The sequence below is a fragment of the Jaculus jaculus genome, chromosome 7 (genome assembly GCF_020740685.1).
Source record: "Jaculus jaculus isolate mJacJac1 chromosome 7, mJacJac1.mat.Y.cur, whole genome shotgun sequence".
Taxonomy (NCBI): Eukaryota; Metazoa; Chordata; class Mammalia; order Rodentia; family Dipodidae; genus Jaculus; species Jaculus jaculus.
In genome coordinates, this window is record NC_059108.1 from 26,148,385 (window position 1) to 26,171,442 (window position 23,058).

The following is a 23,058-nucleotide window of genomic DNA, read 5'->3' on the forward strand; positions in this document are numbered from 1 at the left end:
GGAACCAAGAGAAAGTGCCTTTAAACATGGCTGAGAGACAGTGATGGAAGTATCAATGGACCCCTAAGTGTCAACATCGGCCCTTCATCTTGATGCCGAATCTGCCACACCTCCATGCAGGCTTGGTACGGTATAATAGCCGAGGAGAACAGAAGAAGAAAAGGTGCAGGCCACTGCTCACAGACCTCAAATGGAAGGACACTGCACCCCAACACTCACCCATTTTCTTGATGTACCAGTTTTTCTCCCCATGAGAGCCATTCCAGTACAGAGCGCCCGCTGAGCTCACCAGTGCCATGACCAGGAGGATGCCGAACAGGACCAGGATCTGCACGTTGGTTACCTTCTCGACATTCGACCTCTTGAGAGGTGCCTTGGTTGAATTCTGTAAACCAGCACCCAAAGTTAGTAAGGATCACATAATAGACTGTGGGGGCGGGGGGACCAAAGGAGTAAACAACCACATTCAACAGTGGAAAAGAAAAAAAATATGATTTCTCTTTCAAATTGGCAATGAAATTAAAATAATAAAATAATTAAAGTAATCAGACTCAAGAATTGATAGCTAGTTTTAAGGAGACAGACACTCAGGTTAAAGAGACCTGGGTTGGGGAATGGAGTAAGGAAACAAGAGTCACTGCATCTCAGGTGTTAGATGTGAGATGCTAGAGCCTTTCACCCAAGGAAAAGTCATAGTTTGAACAGCCCTGGAGCCACTTTATAAAATAAAGTTCTGAAGGTGGTGGTGATGGGCAAAATGATAGATCCCAATGATAATCCTAATCCCAGGACCATGAATATGTGACATTATACAGCAATAGGGACTTTGTACAGGTGACCAGGAATTATCCTAGATTACTTTAAGTGGGCCCACGCAATGACAGGACTCCTCCAAAGCAACATCCATAGATCCTACAAAAAAGAACACCTTGCATCCGGAGTTCTTAGTTCAGTGAGACTCACATCCACCTTCTGACCCATAGAACCACATCATCATAATTCTGTGTGGTTTTAAGCCACTGTTTGAAACCACTGAGTTAAGCAGCAACAGGAGACTAAAACAGTTATACAGAAGATGGCTAAAGGAGACAATCAGAAAAGAAAAGCCAGGGTTATGACAGGCCAGTCCTACAGGTGAGGCAATTCCTGGATTAAGTCAGAAACCGGAAGCTGAGTGGGAAGAGGACAATGGCGTGTCAATCTGCGTTAGGGTGAGAGCCTGGATCTTGAGCTGCAAGATCAGGTGACATGAACATGAACATGAAGGTGTCTAAGACATCTGAACTGAGAGGTTGACTTATATCGACTTAAGAGGACACTCTTTCACTGTACTCAATTTATCTGATCATTAAACAACCTAGGCCAGGGGGTGGGGGATTGCTCAGTGGTAAAAGCCAGTTGCTTGCAAGCCATCCTACCCAAGTTTAATTCTCCCTGGCACCCACATAATGCACTCGAATAAAATTGATATGAAAGCAAGAGGTAATTCACTCCTACACTCCACAGTGACTCCTGCACCACAGCATCACTGATAGTCAGCTGGAAGGGCACACCTAGATCTGGCTTCACGGCATGAGCTAAGATGGCTATTCCAAGACTGCATATTCTAATCTCTGAAAAACTGAACACGATTTTGTCCTTTTTTTTTCCCGATATTTACTTATTTGTGAGGAGAGAGAGAGAGAGAGAATGGGTTACCAGGGCCTCTTGCCACTGCAAACAGACTCCAAATGCACGTGCCACTTTGTGTATCTGCCTTTACATGGTGTAGTGGTTTGATTCAGGTGTCCCCCACAAACTTAGGTGCTCTGAATGCTAGGATCCCACTGATTTGGGAATTAATGCCTTCTAGAGGCAGTGTATTGTTGGGGGCGGGCTTATGGGTGTTATAGCCAGTTTTCCCATGCCAGTATTTGGCACACTCTCCTGTTCCTGTTGTCCACCTTATGGGGGTAGGGGGTGATGTCTACCCTCTGCTCATGCCATCGTTTTCTGCCATCGTGGCACTTCCCCTTGGGTCTCTAAGCCAAAATAAGCCTCTTTTTCCCACAAGCTGCTCTTGTTCAGGTGACTTCTACCAGCAATGGGAATCTAACTGCAACAATAAGATGGTACCGAGGAGTGGGGCTGCTGCTAGACACCTGTGTGGCTTTGGCCTTTGGAGCTGATTTTCAAGAGGAATGTGGAAGGATTTGAAACCGTGGCCTAAGAGATGCCTTGCAGTGCTGAAGTACAGCTTGATGGACTATTCTGATCAGAGTTGAAATACCTGAATGCAGTAAGAACTACAGACTGTGAGGTTTGGCTTATGAGGGTGAGAAAGAGCTTTGCCTAGACTGGGCTAGCAGTTTGTGTGGGAAGCCTGCTGTCCTGGGTCCTGAGAAGTTGTGCAGGGTTGCTTTGTGTAGAAATGAACTGGTGTGAGCAGAGGGATATGGCACAGAAAGAAAAATCATTGGGTGAACTGGGCAGTGTGAAGCAGGTTTGCTAGATGCCTGCATGGAGACCCGATGGAGCCATGAGGATGGACCATGGATTGCAGTGGAGACCCAGTGGAGATGCCGGGACTACGAGATGGCTACTAAGGAAAGCTGCCAGCCCCAATGAAGTTTTCCAGGACTTTGAGTAGCCTAGCTGAAGGGGTGGAATTGGAATACCAGGGACTTGTTGCTGGTTAGAATTATCAAACTTGGAGATTTGTCATTGATTAGAGTTGTTGGACTTGAAGCTACAGAGTTTGATGTTTGCCCTGATTGTTTTAAATCTTGTATTGGCTGAATATTTCTTTGCTATGCCCAATGCCATCTTCTGCAATGTGAATATTCTTTGCCATTATGGGTTTGAGGGAGATTTTTTTCGGTGTTGTGGCTCAGTTAAAAGACCTTTAATTATGGGGATGTTTGAACATCATTAGAATTGACAAAAACTGTGGGGACTTTTAAAGTTGGATGAATGCATTGCATCTTACAACACATATAGTTATCAGTTTATTGGGGCCTGGGGCCCAATGTAGTGGTTTGATTCAGGTGACCCCATATACTTAGGTGTTCTGAATACTAGGTTCCCAGCTGATTTGGAAACTAACGCCTCTGGAGGCAATGTATTGTTGGAAGCAGACTTATGGGTGTTATAGCCAGTTATCCCATACACTCTCCTGTTCCTCTTGTCCACCTTACGTGGGCCAGGGGGTGATGTCCACCCTCTGCTTCTGCCATTGTTTTCCCCTGCCATCATGGAGCTTCCCCTTGAGTCTGTAAGCAAAATAAACCTCTTTTTCCCACAAGCTGCTCTTTCTACCAGCAATGCAAACCTGACTGCAACACATAGGTACTAGGGAATCAAACCTGGACCAGCAGGACTTGCAAAAAAGTGCCTTTAACTGCTGAACCATCTCCCCAACCCAATAAATTACAAAAGCCCATGCTTCTTTGATCCAACTAGTTAGTAACTTCTGATCTGTTCCAGTGGTTGAACTCTAGCCAGCTTCTAGGATTAGGAAAATGCATCTTTCCTCCAACGGAAATAACCCAAAACTTCAGGCTTCAACTCATGCCCTGTGAAAAGCCAAGTTCTACCCACTCGCCTCTCCATTTCCCTAAACATTTCTACTCCCAATAATGAGTGTTTAATGTTAAATTGCTACTAGGGCAATAAGTGTTTCTGTAAAATTCTTAAAGCGCTGCTACTTTGATATAATGGAGCTTAAATAATTTTGTAAACATTGAGATATGATCCAAATTGCATGTTTCTTATTTCTCCTGGGAAAGCAAGCATGAGAATGCTAGTTAAATAGAACCTAGAGTTTGCTGGACTGGATTGGAACCCCAGCCCTACATCATTCCAGGTTTGTTAGCTGAGTTAATTATATGCTCTGCCTCAGTTTCTCCCTCTATAAAGAAAGAATAATAATAATAACTTCCACATATTGAAGAATGAATGAATACATGTGAACCACTTGTAGTATTGTTATAATCAATGTTTACTATAGTTCAAGTTAATCAAGTTACTATAGTTCAAGATAATCTCTTCCCCATTAAATCAACCAACAGAAATTGTATGCTGTAAGTTTTTCACATGTAACCAAACTAAGCATGGGTTGAGGAACCCCTGAAGGGGAGAAGAGATAGAGGTAAGAATTTAAGGACCCTTAAGCAAGAAAGTTTCCTCTCTGTGGTCCAGAAACACAAGTACAGATGCAAATGCTATTTCACAAACAGGATGGCTTCCAGCTATTTGTGTTATCTTATGTTCCTTTTGAAATTTCATTATTCATGTTGTTTCAGCCCTAAAGGCACATCAAGTTTAGCACAGATGTTTCTGGGATTTTCCATTATTATGTGTAACAGCATGTAATAAGCTTTACCAAGAGGTTTGTCACATGGAGGGCAGGCAAAGTGCCCCTCACAGTCACATGATTCAAACAAAATGAGCTCACTTCCTTCACAGCCTGATCACCAAAGAGTTGATAGGAACGTTTTAAAGTACAAAGAACTTTTAGCCCTTAACTACAAAGATGTAGTATTAACACATGATTGAGAAGAAAAGCGCTCCTGAAAAGTCACCCAGTGTGAAAGGGCTTGACTTTGGAATATGCACGCATAATCTGAAAATGAGTCTTGGAGCCCTGCCCAAATCTGACCTAACCACCCATGACCTCTTTACCACTTCATCACAAAAACACAAAGGTAGTGAGTGATCTGTGGCCCACAGAGCTCCAAGTGTCTGAAAGGGGTTACTGGCAATGGGCTGCAGAAGTTCAAAGCATGAACTATTCAGTTGAGATGAGGTCTTTGTGTACAGACTGCTCAGAAAACTACAAACCTTAATCATTCAGATCTGCTCCTGGGAATGGATGAGGGCCAAAGAAGAACACAGATCATGGGCTGGAGAGATGGGTTAGCGGTAAGGTGCTTGCTTGCAAAGCCAAAGGACCCAGGTTTAATTCTCCAGGACCCATGTAAGCCAGATGCACAAGGTGGCACATGCATCTAGAGTTCATTTGCAGTGGCAAGAGGTCCTGGTGTGCCCATTCTCTCTCCCTCTCCCTCCCCCACCTTCTCTCTCTCCTTGTCTTCCTTTCTCTCTTAAACAAATAAATAAATAAAATACTTTTTAAAAAAATAACACAGATCAGACACATCTCAGTGATGCCGAACAGCCTCCATCAACTCAAGCGCTGCCTTGCAGCGTTCACCAACTAGTCATCTTTCTACCTGTACGGAACCCTCCTCCCTTCTTGCCACAATACACACTACATTCCCTCTGCTATGTTCCACTGAACCTGGAGCCCCACCCTTCCTTCATCTAAATGTGCTGTGTGCTCCCCATGCTTTTTGAGCTTTCCTCCAGTCCTTTGCCTTACCTCTGGGAACTTGTAATATAATTCCAGGCACTGCGCCCAAGCAGAGATGCTTTAGTAGGACTCACATCCACTTTCATTTTGAGGTACAATGACTGGTTAGATGGTCAAGACCTTGTAAGAGTCCACAGGCCCCTGTCTCATTGAACAGCTGGCTCATGAAATTCCTCTCTGCCCCAGTGTTACTTTGATTCTGTGTTCAAAGTCCCAGCCCTGACCCATCGCCTGCTTTAACTTCTAAGTTCCTTACTGTGTGGCCTGCTGCTATGTGTACTTTAGCTTCCTGGTGCTATGGCTCAGCCAAGGTCTCCCTGCTCTACAAACCTTCAATTTCAGAGACTCAAAGGTAAGAATAGTATACTCCCACCCGTCACTCAAGGACTCCAACAATCCCCTTCAACTTCAAGGAGCTCACACCATTCTAATCCAGATTTCTTCTCTATTTTCATTGCATTAACTAGTTGGTTTGGGCTTGAGGCCTACCATTTCACCTGCTCTAATGTCTACTTGTTTCATCCTTTGATCATTTCAATATAAGGAGGGGATCAACACAACAGTCTTCCTGCCCCAACTCATTTAAAACGTGCTCCTGTCCATGAATCATGTATAATAACTGGTCAACCAGCACCCAAGCCTGGGCTGGTGACCTTTGAATACACAGCACAGAACTTCATAATAACACGGCTCACAATGACTGCAACTTTGTATTTAAATTTGTAATTTAATATTACTCCTTAGTCTGTCTGGCTCCCAGAGGGTCAGAGCATGGTCTTTTGCTATTATATCCACATGATCTAACACAAGACTGTGAGGAGGGTGGCTGCTTAAGATTTTTTTAGTGACATACAGCCAAAAGTGACCTTCAGAAGTTACATCAAAGGACAGAAAAGAAGAAAAGCCAATTCTCATTAACAACCACTATTAGTAAGATACAGCATCTACTGATACCAAAGTGAAGTAAGAAATAACACAGAGAATTTTAAAAGCCATCTGTCTGTATGACATAATATGTGAGCAATAAATTCATAAACAAAAAAATTAAGAAAAACATTAATAGTGAAAGAGAGCAAAATTCTTTTAAATCAATATTTTTTTTCCTTTAGTCTATGGAGAAAAAAACATGAGTTAAAAATAATTTGGCCAGGCATAGTGGTGGCTCATGCCTTAAATCCCAGCACTTGGGAGGCAGAGGGAGGAGGATTGCTGTGAGTTCAAGGCCACCCTGAGTCTACATAGTAAGTTCCAGATCAGCCTGGGCTAGAGTGAGACCCTAGCTTGAAAAACCAAAATAATAACAATAATCATAATTCGATTTTTAAAGGGTCTAGAATTAAATAAGTAAAAATTTACTATACAATCTAATTGTAGTGAGGAAAGATAAAGAAGATCACTTTATACTGATTAAAGGAACACTCCAACAGGAGGACATTACAATGTTAATGTATATGCACCTAACATGAGGGCTCCCAATTTCATCAAACAAACACTACTCGACTTAAGGTCACAGATAACACCAAACACAATTGTAGTGGGTGTCTTCAATACCCCACTCTCATCAATTGACAGGTCATCCCAGCAAAAAATAAACAAAGAGACATATGAATTAAATGATGTCATGGAACAAATGGACCTAACAGATATCTACAGAATATTCCATCCAAATGCTGCAGAATATAGATTTTTCTCAGCATCACATGGAACATTCTCCAAAATAGACCATATACTACAATAGACAGTAAATCTTAACAATGAAAAATTGAAATAACCTCTTGTACTCTAGCTGACCACAGTGAGATTAAACTACAAAACAGCAACCAGAAAGACTACAGAGCATACAGAAATTCATGGAGACTAAACAGTACACTATTTAATGATGAATGGGTCATTGAAGAAATTAAAAAGGAAATCAATAAATTCATAGAACCAAATAATAATGAGAATACAACATACCAAAACCTTTGGGGCACAAGGAAGGCAGTTCTGAGAGGGAAATTCATAGCATTAAGTGCTTATACTAAGAAATTAGAGAGTTCACAAGTAAACAATTTGCTGCTTCACATTAAGGCCTTGAAAAAAGGAGAACGAGACAAACCAAAAATCAGTAAATGGGAAAAAATAATAAAGATTGGGGCAGAAATTAATAAAATAGAAACCAAATAAAAAAAATTCCAAAGAATCAATGAAACAAAGAGTTGATTCTTTGAAAGGATAAATAAGATTAATAAACCCTTAGCAAATCTGACCAGAAGAAAAAGAGAAGAGTCAAAAAATAATAAAATTAGAGATGAAAAAAGCACCATTATAACAAACACCAAAGAAATTCAGAAGACCATAAGGACATACTTTAAGAATATATATGGGCTGGAGAGATGGCTTAGCGGTTAAGTGCTTGCCTGTGAAGCCTAAGGACCCCGGTTCGAGGCTTGATTCCCCAGGTCCCACGTTAGCCAGATGCACAAGGGGGCACACGCATCTGGAGTTCGTTTGCAGAGGCTGGAAGCCCTGGCGCGCCCATTCCCTCTCTCTCCCTCTATCTGTCTTTCTCTCTGTGCCTGTCGCTCTCAAATAAATAAATAAATAAATAATTTTAAAAAAAAAAGAATATATATGCCTCTAAATTTAAAAATCTGAAAGAAATACATGATTTTTTCTTGATTCATATGTCCTACCAAAAATAAATCAAGATGAGCTAAACCATTTAAATAGACCTATAACAAGTATGCAGATATAGACCGTCATGGAAGAACTAACACCAATGCATCTCAAACTTTTCCATAAAATAGAAAAGGAAGGAATTCTAACAAACTCCTTCTACAAAGCCAGAATCACCCTCATACCAAAACCAGACAAAGAAAGAACAAACAAAGAAAATTACAGACCAATTTCCCTCAGGAAAGTAGATGTAAAAATTCTCAACAAAATATTAACAAACAGAATACAAGAATATATCAGAAAGATTATTCACTCCGACCAAGTATGCTTTATCCCAGAGATGCAGAAATGGTCCAACATACACAAATCAATAAATGTAATACATTATATAAATGGACTGAAGGACAAAAATCACATGATCATCTCAATAAATGCAGAAAAGGAATTCGATAAAATCCAACATCCCTTCATGGTAAAAGTTCTACAGAAACTGGGAAGAGAAGGAACATATCTCAACATAAAAGCTATTTATGACAACCTGAAAGTCAACATATTACATATTAATATGGGGAAAACCTGAAGCTTTTCCACTAAAATCAGGAACAAGACAACTATGTCCACTGTCCCCACTTTTATTTAATATAGTACTGGAAGTCCTAGCTATAGCAATAAGGTAAGACACACTCATAAAGGATATGCAAATTGGAAAAGAAGAGATCAAATTATTATTATTTACAGATGATATGATTCTATACATAAAGGACCCTAAAGACTCTACCAGAAAACTATTAGAGCTGATAAACACTTTTAGCAACATAGCAGAATACAAAATAAATACACAGAAATCAGCAGCTTTCCTATATACTAACAACAAACAAGCAGAGGATGAGATCAGGGAATCTCTCCCATTCACAACTGCCTCAAAAAAAAAAAAAAAAGTACCTTGCAATAAACCTAACCAAAGAAGGGAAGGATCTCTACAATGAAAACTTGAAAATACACAAGCAAGAAATTACAGAAGACACTAGGAAATGGAAACACATCCCATGTTCTCAGATTGAAAGAATCAATATTGTGAAAAATGTCAATCTTACTATAAGCAATTAATTTAATTTTATTAATTTAATGCAATCCTCATTAAAATTCCAATAGCATTCTGCACAAAAATAGAAAAAAAATCCTAAAATTCATTGGCAGCACAAAAAAACCTTCAATAGCCAAAATGATTTTAAGCAACAAAAATAGGCCTGGTGGTATCACTATACCTGATTTTAAGCTGTATTATTACAAAGACACAGTAACAATAGCAGCATGGTACTAGCACAAAAACAGACACATAGATCAATGGAACAGAACAGAAGACCCAGATGTTAAGCCAGGCAGCCACAGCCATCTTATTTTTTACAAAACTGCCAAAAATATTCATTGGAGAAAAAAACAGCCTCTTCAACAAGTGGCACTGGGAAAACTGGATATGTATATGTAGAAGGATGAAAATAGATCCTTCATGCATAAGAATCAAATCCAAATGGATGAGGCACCTTAATATCAGAACTGAAACTCTGAAACTGCTAGATGAAAAGGTAGGGGAAAACCTTCAACATATTGACATAGACAATGACCTTCTGAATATAACCCCAATTGCTCAAGAAATAAAACCACTAATCAACCAATGGGATCACATGAAATTACAAAGCTTTTGTACAGCAAAGGATACTGTGAATAGAGCAAAGAGAAAATCTTTGCCAGCTATATATCTGACAGAGGATTAATATCCAGAATATACAAAGAACACAAAACAATACAATAAGAAATGAAACAATTCAGTTAAAAAATGGGCTATGGGACTATATAGAGAGTACTCAAAGGAAGAAACACAGATGACATATGAACATCTAAAAAAGATTTATACATCCTTAGCCATCAGGGAAATGCAAATTAAAACTACTTTGAGATTCTATCTCACTCCTGTCAGAATGGCTATCATTAAGAAAACAAATGACAATATATGTTGGTGAGGACACAAAAAGGGGTAACACTTCGACACTATTGGTGAGAATGTAATCTGGTACAGCCATTGTGGAAATCAGTGTGGAGGTTCTTGAGACAGCTAAAAACAGATTTACCATATGATTCAGCTATAGCACTCCTAGGCATATATCCTAATGACTCTTCTCACTACCTTAGAGATACTTGCACAACCATGTTTATTGCTGCTCTATTCACAATAACTAGGAAATGGAACCAGCCTAGATGTCCCTCAACAGGTGAATGGACAATAAAGGTGAGGCACATTTACACAATGGAGTTCTATTTAATGGTAAAGAAAAATGAAATTTGCAGGGAAATGGATGGATCTGACAAGGACTATACTAAGTGAGGTAACCCAGGCCCAGAAAGCCAAACATCATGTGTTCTCTCCCATATGAAGGTCCTAGCTACAAATGCTTAGAATTGTCTGTGAGCTGGAACAAAAATCAGTAGCAGTGGCCAGTAAGCTGGAAAAAGGCTATAAGGGAGGAAGGAGAGGGAAGGATTTTAGGGTACAGTATTGTATATATATAAGCAGAAGAACAGATTACAGGGAATAGAACGGCCCAAGTGAGGCCAGGGGAAGAGACTGAGTAAGAGAAGTGTGGGGAGGGGGTCAATCAAAATTTAAGATATTCTGGATAAGATATATGAAAGCCCACTTTTTAAATAATGGCACATTCAGAAGCCATAGATTGCTACTAGAAAATTTTCAGTGCCAGGGATGGGATACCTTCCAGTGAGTTATTGGCTAAGGAGATCCCTGTTGCCTCCAAAACATTATAGGCTATTGCCAAGGCCCTTGGTTTCCCATGAGTTACAGATTATAAGAGTCTATTGCTGAAGACTTCACATGCCTGAGCGGCAAAGCCACTGAGAAATCAAACTGGTGCTGAGCCAAAAACCTTCTCCCTATAGACCAGCATCTGAAACCTGGAAAAAGCAGCACTGCATGCATCCCTATGGGAGACAGGCGTCATCAGCAGTGAAAACAGTGGACACTGGAAGTCTCAAGTTTGGCCAGACAGGCCAAATGACCAAACAGGTGCCACAGTGGCATGTCTGCTCTGGAGGAAAACAACTGGTCTCTAATAGGACTGGAGGCCTGCTCTATGGGAGGGAATACATGCCTGGTACCGAAAACCTAATCAAAATCCTATGGCAGGGGAGGTCATGAGTCTTAGGGGTATAAAACATGCTCTTGTCTGGATAAGTACATATATTACTCTCACCAAATTGCCCTGTAAGCACTACACTTAATGTTCATATTCATATATTAATGCTACTCTCACTTTTTAATTTTTTTTTTCTTTATTTACTTGAGAGAGAGAAATAGGCAGGGGGAGAGAGAGAGAGAAAGAGAGAGATAGAGAGAGAGAGAGAGAGAGAGAGAGAGAGAGAGGGAGAAAGAAAGAAAGAAAGAAAGAAAGAAAGAAAGAAAGAAAGAAAGAAAGAAAGAAGGGAGGGAGGGAGGGAGGAAGGGAAAGGAAGGAAGAAAGAAAGAAAGAAAGAAGGAAGGAAAGAAAGGGTGCATCAGGGCCTCCAGCTACTGCAAATGAACTCCTTACAATGTAACTGTCCAGACAGAATTTGGCCTTGATATCCATGACCTCACAGTGACTAGTAATAGCTTCACAAGACCTTCATATTAGGAGAAAAAAGACAGTGACATCAAAATAAAAGAGACTAATGGAGAGAAGGAGAGGATATGATGGAGAACGGAGTTGTGAAGAGGAAAGTGGGGGAGGGGAGGGACTTATGGTTTATTGTCTATAAGCCTAGAAGTTGTCAATAAATAAAGAATCCAATTACAGGTTAAGAAGCAGAGAGAAAAATTTAACATTGAGTTAAGCCTCCATTTACAATGAGAGACAAAATAAAACTAGTATTGTCTGTCCCTCTTAAATATAGAAATGAAACCATATTTTGGCTGAGAGTTATATGCAAGTATCTGATAACAAAATTCTAAAAGAAATTATATAAGGAAATAAATCATTTTATTCCCAAATGTAAGCTTCAAATTTGTCTGTATTTGCAACCCCCAAAGTAAATAGAAAAGAGCAAGGCAACTAAAGTCAATATTGTTTTTAGCACAGAAACATTTTACCTGCATGAGTTTGGTATCGTGTCCAGTATACACAACTATGCCAAAGACCCACTGAGTATTCCTCAGCTGAGTACCTCTTAATAAGATCTGGTCAGGCCCCAGGGCAACAGCACTGGAAAAAATATGAAACAATATTTACATTTCATGATAGTCTGACAAACAGGTGCCTACATTCCCTTAAGCATAAACCCACAATAAATCAAACACTTCCTTCAGTCAAATTTGAACAATAGAGGTTACTGAACTTAATCTACCAAGAAAATGCACACATAAAATGTCAGTTTCATTCATTCTTCACAAAGGAAAAAGAGGTTGTTTTATGACATTTTAGAAAGAATTATGTCTCTCATAACCCCTTCCTGAAACTCAAAAGTGCTAAAAAGAATCACAATCCTATTCATTTGTGAAAAATCAATTTTTTTAGAAACTATAAGAAAAAAAAGAGAGAAGCAGTAAGATTCTCATATCAAATTTAACAAAGATGACCTAATAATTAGTATCTGAAGGATAATGTATAAATTTGAAATGGAAAGTGTACAGCATGGATAGGCATGTGAAATGGGAAGATTATAGGATGGGTAGGTTGTGAAATGGAATACTTGCAGCATGGACAGGTGTATGAAGTGGAAAGTTTATAGAATGGATAGGTATGTAAAATGGAAAGCTTACAGAGTGGATAGGTGTGTACGTAGCCAAGCAAGGAGCAGCCATGCACTATTATTACAACTGGTTTTGGTTGAGGCCTACGATCAGGTTGCTCTCAGCCATGGGACTATTCAAAGTATGGAGAATAGCCCAGTGGGCTGTGAGAGTACTGGCAGGAGGCATGCAGGTGAACGAGGGAGACTACATGCTGACGTCACAGCAAATATGCCGGACAATAAAACCACCACCACCAAGAGATGAGAAGAACAGGGAGCTCTACACAACAGGACACTGAATATTCTAGAGGGTGGGTTCATTTCACTCAACTTTGGTGCAGCTCTGTGGAGAAGATTTACCCAGCATGTGCAAAGCCCATGTTGCAATGCCCAGCATCACAAGTGAAAAAAAAAAAAACAATATAAAATAGAAATAAATGCTTCTCAGAATAAAGCTATCAAGAAACTGTATATTTCTCTCCCATGTACACTGTTGTACATACTTCAGAAACCTGTCTTCTGGTTTTCACCATTTTATGTGGCTAAAACCATTTCTTTTGCCTGTTGGGTCATAAGCCTGAGAAGAATAAGCCCCCTCTATGAACGTCATCTGATGCCCTGTCTCTTCTCTTATTAAAAAAAAAAAAAAAAACTACTTCTGGGGGCTGGAGAGATGGCTTAGTGGTTAAGTGCTTGCCTGTGAAGCTTAAGAACCCAGGTTCAAGGCTCGATTCACCAGGACCCATGTTAGCCAGATGCACAAGGGGCGCATGCATCTGGAGTTCATTTGCAGTGGCGGGAGGCCACTGGCATGCCCATTCTCATTTTCTCTCTCTCTCTCTCTCTCTCTCTCTCTCTCTCTCTCTCTCTCTCTCTCTCTCCTTCTCCCTCTTTCTCTGTCTCTCTCAAATAAATAAATAAATAATAACTTTAAAAAAAAAAACTATTTCTGGGGCTAGAGAGATGGCTCAGCACACAAGAACACCTGCTGTTTTAGCCTGAGGATTTGAGTTCAAGCCTCAGCATCCATGGAAATGGCCAGGCATGCACATACATGCCTATAATCCCAGTGCTAAAGGGAGGAGGGAGAGAGGAGGATCACTGGATCTCCCTGGCCAGCCGGCCCAGCTGAAAAACAAGCTCCAGGGTCAGTGAAAGACTGTCCCTTAAGGAAATAAGGCAAAAGATTAATAGAGAAGGACATCCAACATCTTCCTGGGACTTCCACAGCATGAACATGGACACATGAAACATCACACACACGTGTATGTAACATGCATACAAAACACATGCACAGGGCTGGAGAGATGGCTTAGCAGTTATGGTGCTTGCTTGCAAAGCCAAAGGACCCAGGTTCATTTCCCCCAGGGCCCACATAAGTCAGATGCACAAGGTGGTACATGTGTCTGGAGTTTGTTTACAGTGCCTGGTGCCCTAGCATGCCCATATTCATGCATTCTCCCTCCCTCCCTCCCTCCCTCGCTCCCTCCCTCTCTCTACCTCTTTCTCTCTCTCAAATAAATAAATAAAAATAAAACATAAAAAAGCTTACACACACTAAGAATTAAAAAAATGTAAAAAATAAACTTTTTAAATCACTTATTTCTTTTAAAATAGGGAAAGTTTTACACAGATTTAAAACTTTGGAGCTAGGGCAGACATGAATAAATCTCACTATTTCAAATATTATGAAACTGGAAAACATTTTCCAAAGCTCTAAAAATTCTTGGTCACATTCAAGAAAGAATGAAAGAATGAAGAATGAAACCTTTGCCCATCCAAGTGCAAAGTCCCAGTGTAGTCATAAAGGTGGCGGTTGGGCCCTTCACATTCTATTCTTCCAGACAACTTCATCAACACTTCCCTTGTCTGCATGTCAGCAGTGTGACCCAGGCCCTAAAACGGTAAGCCAACAGAGAAAATCAAACATCAACTTCCATGTTTAGGGGACAGCACCCAGCACTTAGTCAATTACATGGCCACATGAGCCATCTGAAATGCAGTAATTTGATTACTCAAGATAGCCATTACTAGCAGCCTTTGTACAACAGTTTATAGGAAAATGTCAAAAGATTTCAATGGAGCAGAAAGGTAAGCTTCCACCCTTGTACTAGAAACATCCACATCTGATAATAAAGGTACTCAGATACCTTGCATAAAGCACTATTTACTATTTTCCAACACTAATCAGAAAGTCAGAATAACATATCCCTTTAATATTTTATAGTATATCACTCTTTAACTTTTTTAATACTTTATCCTGAACATTTCAAAACATACATTAAAACATAATAGCATAACCAACTTCATTAACTCTTTAACCAGAAGAATTTCTAGGGCAAATATTTATGGAAAAAATAAACAAAACACACATTAAACATAATAGTATAACCAACTTCATTAACTCCTTAACAAGAAGAATTTCTAGAGCAAATATTTATAGAAAAAGTAAACATATATGTATAGAATTATTGGATTATTTATATAACAGAAAAATGTCAGGTTCCATGCTTAGTATTTTTATATATGAAAGACAATTATTCTTAGGTCAGAATAGAATAGATGATAATAATAACGTTAAGGCATGGAAACCGTGTATCTTATATACAGCATTCTGCTGGATTGGAATCTTAGTTTCAACGACGGTGTCGGCTGAGGTGCCCAGCGTCCTCTAGAACTTCTGTCTTCTCGCTGCCGAGCTCTACTGAGTGAGGAGAAGTAGGGCGCTCAGAAGACGTGAATGGTGGCATGGCAGGCTAAGCTTATGAAGTCAACTCTCTTTTAGGTTTTCTGGCCCTCAAAACAAGTTCTCCTCACAATCAAAGGCACAGTATTCCATAAATGCCATCAGAGTCTACAGTAAAACCTTCTGTCAATGAACAACTTTTTCTCTACAAAACATGCTGCTTAGTACACGTGAGAACCATTTGAATAACACATTTGCAACTTGGCCTTCTGTAACAGTATGTCACAAAGATAACTTTACCTGACGTATTTTAAGATTCGTCTCCCCATCGAGATTAGCTGTTTCAATATAGCACATTGCCTGAGGTTCACTATGAAGAGGGGGAAAAAAGAAGAGGCCAATTTTAATACCAAGCTCTCCACAGATTCATAGCTCATGAAAACTGTTATAGAAGCCATTTCTGCTGGTAGGCCCTTCAGACACGCTGTTAGAAATATATTTTAGTAGCAGAAAGGAAGATATAGATTCATCTCCAGATACAAAGTTCTTTGCCCTCTGATGGCCTGTATTCTGGCAACTTGGTCTTAACCAGACAGAACTGACTGAGAGTGAGTGAGAAGGAAAGGAGCATGTTGATTGGAGCGTGTAATATTACAGTTAAGCCCAAGCCAATGGGGTGGATGATCCCTAAAGGGTGAAGCCTGGACCTGACCCAAAGAACCACCCTGGCAAGGCCAGCACAAGCACACCTTTTGAGAAAATTAGAAACACAGGATTGAAGGATGGAGACATGACCTTGGCAAGCCTTTGATTCTTTCGTATTATTCATTTATTTATTTATTTATGAGGGACAGAGAGGCAGGTAGAGAGAGAGAGATAAAAAGGAGAGAGAGAAGGAGAAAGAATGGACATATCAGGGCCTTCAGCCACTGCAATGGAACTCCAGACTCATGTAATACCTTGTGCATCTGGCTTACATGCGTCATGGGGAATCAAGCCTGAGTCCTTTGGCTTTGCAGGCAAAGACCTTAAGCAGTAAGCCATCTCTCCAGCCTCCAAGCCTTTGATTCTTTCATCAAAGCACCTGACTTTAAGGACAGAATCTTCAAGAACAGAAACAAGAACGGCATGTACTGTCCACCTTCAAATCTTTTGGCTCAGGTCAGTGAGCAGGGTTGGTAGTTAAGAGAATGGCCTCTGCAGCCCACTGGCTGAGTTTAAATTCACAAGTGCTTCATTTAGGGTCATGAAATGATTCATGCACTCTCTGGGCTTTGGTTTTCTCCTGCACTGACGAAGGACATCAAGGCTCATGGGGCATATGAAATGGAATAACTGTCGGTAGGGTGCTCAGCACAAGCACACTTGGACATAGGAACACCATGGGAACCTGACAGCAGCTCGGACACACCACCCATGTTGTATTCAAGGGTCACAGACAAGACTCCTGGCCCAAACTATGTCTGGTTTATATTTTAGAGGTTCTTTGTCACCATTGACTAGGGTCAAACACGAATCTCACCCCATGCTTTCTCCCACCATAGCCTTGACTCTTGTCTTTAACCTTTTTCTTGTTTTTTGGGGGGTGTTTTTTTTTTTGAGGTAGGGTATCACTCTAGCCCAGGCTGACCTGGAATTCACTCTGTAGTCTCAGGGTGGCCTCAAACTCATGGCAATCCTTCTACTCCTACCTCTGCCTCCCGAGTGCTGAGATTAAAGGCGTGCATCACCACACTAGGCTTAAACTTTTTTTTTTTTTCAATAGCAAGAAGTTAATGCTAAGGCTTGATTCCTACCAAAAGATCAAATCCCATACAAGAAACTCTTCCTGCCAAAGAAAAGATGCAGAGAACATGAAAATCTATGTTTCCTGGTGGAGCATAAGTACGACGACTTATAGTCTTGACACCATTTAATGTATCCTTGAACTCAAGAACATAAATTCACTCTTATTCTGACAGGAACTTTCCTTCTTTGTAATATGCTTTCCACACCTTGAGCCAGGAAGGGTAAGGACTGTGTCGTTCTTTTCTGCGCATCACGGCGTAGTGCTAACTTTGTCTAGCATAGCAATGGTCTTGGGCAGAAGGGGAGAAAAATGCGGAAGAGAAAAGAGTAAATGTCACCTGCAGGTTATGTCTGTGCTGCAGAAATGTCTGGGGTTCTCTAGAAGGCTGTGTGTGGGCAGCACTGAGTCCCACAGGACAGACCACTCGCTGCCTGGACCCACCAGGAAACCGGTGCTGCAGCCTCGGGTAAGCTACCTCCAGCATCTGCTGAGCTCCCAGTGCTGGGAAGCCAGTGCCGCTCGGCGAGGAATGCCCTGGAGTGGCCGGAAAACTAAAGGAGTCAATGCTTACAAGAAGTGTTGTGGAAAAGTTTGGAGAAATGAGTGGGAAGAGAAAACTACATGTCAAGGCAGAAAGCAAGTGATGAGAGTACAGGATGAGCACTTTTCCTTACCCAAAGTGCTTAGGGCCAGAGTGCTTCTCATTTCTGACCTGGGGATTTTGAAACATCTATATAGACTGTACCATCTCTGTATAGACTGAACATCTATAATCTCAAAGCCTGAAAGGACAGTTCATTAGAGATGCTCCGCTTGCAATGGTGAGAGGAGGGTGGAGAGACATGATGGCTCATCATTTAGTATTGTATTGTCTTTAAGAGTCATGACACGAGCTGTGCCCACTAGCACACCTGACCTGGAGGAGAACAGGACCATGTCTGCTGGAAGATACTGCCCATTGAGGACCTTCACGATGTCTCCCACTGCCACCTAGAGACAGGGACAGGGCAGAGAGGCATGAGAGAAAAGGAAGCACAACTGTGATGAGGCGGTTAAACACATGCAGAAGAAAGTCAATACGTTCCTAAGCCGCATCAGGCAAGAACAAAGGCACTCCTTCCTTCCATGTGCGTGAGCAATAATACCATCAGCCCCCTGCATCTGCAGATTCAACCAACCTCAGGCCCAAAATATTTGAGCAGAAAGCACATCTGGCCCATGAGTGGTGGTTCACACCTGTAATCCCAATACTGAGGAGTTCGAGGCCAGCCTGAACTACACAGTGAAACCCTGACTCAAAAAAAAAAAAAAGAAAGAAAAAAGAGGGGGGAGCAAGAGGGATGTCTTAGTGGTTAAGGCACTTGCCTGCAAAGCCAGAGGACCCAAGTTCAATTCCCCAGGACCCACGTTAGCCAGATGCACAAGGGGGCGCACATGTCTGGAGTTCATTTGCAGTGGCTAGAAGCCCTGGTGAGCCCATTCTCTCTCTCGCTCTCTCTCTCTCTCTCTCTCTCTCTCTCCCCCCACTCTTTCTCTCTGGCTCTAATAAGTAAATAATTTTTTTTTAAAAATACAAAATAAAACAAAGAAACAAAAACAAAAGGACTGAAAAAGAAGAGACGCAGTGACAAAAGTAAAAACAACCTCTGTACTGAACATGTATGGAATTTTTTCTCATCATTGTTCTTCCTAAGCAACATAGCACTATTCTATTTCCGTAACATTAACACCATACTGAGGATTTTGTCATCTAGAGATGACTTAAAGTATATGGAGGATGTGCACATGCTCTATGCAAATGCTAGCTGCTCATTTTGTTTAAGTGGCTTGAGCATCTGCAGATTTTGTAGCAGCATGAGATCCTTCTGTGCCCATTTTCTCCTCTTCCTCCCTTCCTCTTCCTCCTCTTCTTCTTCTTCTTCTTCTTCTTCTTCTTCTTCTTCTTCTTCTTCTTCTTCTTCTTCTTCTTCCTCTCTCTCTCTCTCTCTCTCTCTCTCTCTCTCTCTCCCTGTCTGTCTGTCTGTCTGTCTGTATTAAATGAATAAATAAATAAATTCCATGAACAGTGCATATAAAAGGTCCCCTAGAAACATTAAAACAGAAAACAGAGAGGAATTGCAAGAAATAGCTTCAAGAAATTTCCAGAAACATAGTTATGGCCAAAGCCAGTGACCACCATGATAGCAGAATTTACTGAACAGAGACTATAAACCAGGGAATTAGTTTCCAGACAGCACCATGGCCCAAAGTCTCCAAATCATTTACAAACAGCATCACAGAAGTGGCATCTGCAGTGGAGTGGGCTTTCAGAGCAGCACAGGATCAGATCCAGACGCACCCAAGCCTGTGACCTTGGCAAGCTTCTTGTCTCTCAGACCTCCAGGTCCCTCCCTTTTAAAATGTAAATAGTATCCCTGGCTGGGAAGGTAACACAAAGATAGAGAGTACCAATGGCTTGTTGCATGAATCAGGTGTGCAAGTAGAGTATTCCTCAGTGTGAATGTAACTGAATGGACACTATCAGAAAGAAAGTCACACCAGTAGAATTCTCCATTGATCCAGGAAGCATGTTCCTAGGGCAGAAATAATTGCAAAATGGGTGCTTCCAGGGTTTGGGGTTTTTTTTTGGGGGGGGGTGCTTTCTGTTTAATTTAATTTTCTGTTGTGGGCTGGCTACATGTATCACTGGTACAGCACTGGCCTAGTGTGTACAGCTCCTGGTTCCGTCCCCAGCACCAGCACCACCACCACAACAGAGCCTACCAATTTGGGGTTGGGAAATGAAAGATTTCAAAAAGTGTCCTATTAGTGCTGTGAATTGTATAGGGAGTCTATGTGGCTTGGTGCAGCACAGAGAATTAGTGGCAAATTATAAATTCCAGAACCACTGTGCATTTGAAGTTAGTGTACAATTAATATCTAATTTATAGGTAAGCAAAGGCATATAATAAGTCTATTGCAAAATAAATATAAGCAAAAGCAGGGGATACTAAGGCAAATTAAAAGTATTTAAGGTAAAAGTATTTTATATGACTAATAGTTTAGGAAAAAGTAGAAAAAAGCAATTAATAAAAACACTAGAAAGAAAAATTACTCCCTTAAAAAAAAGTGGTGGGCTGGAGAGATGGCTTAGTGGTTAAGCGCTTGCCTGTGAAGCCTAAGGACCACAGTTCAAGGCTCGATTCCCCAGGACCCACAGAAGCCATATGCACAAGGGGGCACATGCGTCTGGAGTTTGTTTGCAGTGGCTGGAGGCCCTGGCGCACCCATTCTCTCCCTCCCTCCCTCCCCCTTCCTCTCCCTTTCCCTCCCTCTCTCTCTCTCTCTCTCTCTCTCTCTCTCTCTCTCTCTCTCTCTCTCTCTCTCTCTCTGTCTCTTCCCCCTCTTTCTCTGTCTGTCACTCTCAAATAATTTTTTTTTAAAAGTGGTATTTGCAGATGAGCAATAGAGAAAGCCACTCAAAGTTGTCTTCTGGCCTCACACGCATTCACACACAAGCACATAAACCATACATAATAATACACCATACCCACATATTCTACACATACAAACACCCCAAAAAGTGTGGATTTTATTTCCTAACTCAAAGTAAGAGGACAAGGAAAAGTGTAGCTTTCTCTGATCTTTACTTTCTAAATAAGGTCATATTTACATTCCAACAACCAAGTGATAAGAGGTTTCATATCCACGAGAAACTACTTTCTTGGCACACTGAGATAGGTTTTCTGTTTGATGATCTCACACATGGCTTGTCCCAGGTGCACGTGACACTACCTAAAAGAATTAGTGCAGTGGGAAAGAAACCCTGAGTGTCCCTGAGCACAGTGTAGCTTCAGAGGGTCCCTCTTGTCTCTCAGTTGTAAAACAGCTAAAGGCCATCTATGAGATCCAACCTTGTACTGCCTCATGATGGTCACCAAGTAGTCAAACACAGTCCAGGAGCTTCTGGCAGGCACCTGTCAGATCCCTGTCCTCACACCAAACTGCTCATAGATGTGCAGGTATGTGTGACACTCCAGGACACTTCATGGTCTAACACCCTCTATCTTGAACAATATGACCTGCAGAAAGTCTTTCCCAACCTGAACCAGTGGCTCTGGATTCATTGTCCCTCCACGCTGTCCCCAGGCACCCACTGCAAACCCAGCATGACTCGACTCAGCAGGGCTGCCCCTCTACCTTCCAGCACAGCAGGTCCCACATGTGTGACCCAAAGCATCTGTAGCAGCTTCTCCTGAGAACATGTTTAAAATGGAAACTCTAGGGCCTATGCTACACCATCTGCTTCAGGAACTCTGGGAGTGTGGCCTTCTTGTGTTTGGCCAGTCCCCCAGGTGCCTACGATGCCCACTTATGCGTACGAACCACTTCACCAAAAGACTCCATATAGGCCAGGGCCTGCTCTATCCGGAACCCCTTGCTTGGCACCGTTTCCGGCATCTGCTAATGACCCCACTTAAAAAGGCTTACAAAATACTTTTAAAACTGAAGTAGCCTAGCATTTGGTAAGGCATAATACTAACAGGGTGGTGGTGTCCCTAGAGTGTGTGGGAAACAGTAAGACACTTCTGCAGTCTTTAAGGACTGGATTCAGCAATCAACAACCATCGCTCCATCTCGTACTGCTTCAAGCAGTGTCATCCACTTGAATCCAAACCACTCTGGACACCACAGTTGCCTATATGGGGAGAGAGCCTGCAGGAAGAACCTCACAGACACAGAGGCCTGAGTCCCCAGGGTTCTTGACTTCCTGCAGCATGGAAGCAGTTCTTCTCCAGGAAGTCAAGAATTCTCCAGCTCTTTACCACCAACCACCACACTTCACTTCCACATGAGAGGAAGTTCAAATATTTCCAGCCCTCTTACAAGGGTTAAAGTGTTTCACAAAACACTGTAAAAGGGAGTCTGCTTTAAGGGTGGGGATTTTTCCTAAAACCAAGTAAAGAAAATGAAAACCAAAATTCATGCTGCAGGTTACCATATGAGAGGCATACCTACAAGAGATAAAACGTCATAGGAGGCACTGAAAACACAGCTTCGTAGAAGTTTAAGCAAGATTTATCTGAAGTTGCCCTTCTAAAAAAGCTGCCATCTCTTGAAACCATCAGCTTTGAACACTGGAATGATGAAGGGCAAAACAATTCCAAGTCCACTGACCAGACCCAGTCAAAAACAACCAATGAAAAGCCAACTTAATCAGATATAAAATAGCAATCAACATGGTGGATTTCTGGTGCATTTCCTGCTTATCACAACCAAGAGCAAAGATACTATGAACCCTTTGATGTCACACGTAGAGTGTTCATGTTCCGCCATCCCTCCTGGAGAACCCAAGAGAGTGCTGTCCTACTCTTACCCTGAGATAATCTTTGCACCAAATATACCAGAAGTGAGAGTTTCAAGAGTTAAAACAACTGTAAACGCCTGACTTGAGGTTACATTGAGGTATGAATAGACAATAGAAAATGTTCTTCAAATTGGGTTTACAATTTAACTATTCGCAGGGAAAAAGGAAGTTTCCAGTTGGAAGTCTGAGCACCCACTAGAAGAAGCCAGAGAGCAGGAAATACATTCCAATTCTAACTAGACCTCATGGGCATACTTATATAAAATGATGATGGCCTCAGCCTTTATACAAATTTTACATTGTCATCAACACCAGTGATTTACTTTCTAATATATTTAAAATTGGCTCTTACCTCTTTCCACATAATGGTATGCCACATACCATTTCTTAACACTGTAAAAGAAAAATCATGAATTGGTTAATATTGGTGATACTCAAACTAAAAG

At 41.2% G+C, this 23,058-nt stretch overlaps 1 protein-coding gene across 6 annotated transcripts in view; it reads right to left on the bottom strand.

Moving 5' to 3' along the window:
• The window catches only part of Atp8a2 (ATPase phospholipid transporting 8A2), a 651,823-nt gene that overhangs the window by 441,282 nt on the left and 187,483 nt on the right, over positions 1 to 23,058 (bottom strand). For 5 of the 6 annotated variants that reach the window (XM_045153898.1, XM_045153899.1, XM_004670531.2 and 2 more), the window contains exons 6-11: positions 22,965 to 23,005; positions 18,182 to 18,255; positions 15,777 to 15,846; positions 14,559 to 14,686; positions 12,150 to 12,261; positions 220 to 385 (exon numbers count right to left, since the gene is read on the bottom strand). In XM_045153898.1, coding sequence (XP_045009833.1) covers positions 220 to 385; positions 12,150 to 12,261; positions 14,559 to 14,686; positions 15,777 to 15,846; positions 18,182 to 18,255; positions 22,965 to 23,005 — 591 coding nt within the window. The remainder of the gene's footprint in view (positions 1 to 219; positions 386 to 12,149; positions 12,262 to 14,558; positions 14,687 to 15,776; positions 15,847 to 18,181; positions 18,256 to 22,964; positions 23,006 to 23,058) is intronic. The other variant, XM_045153902.1, reaches the window with a different exon arrangement.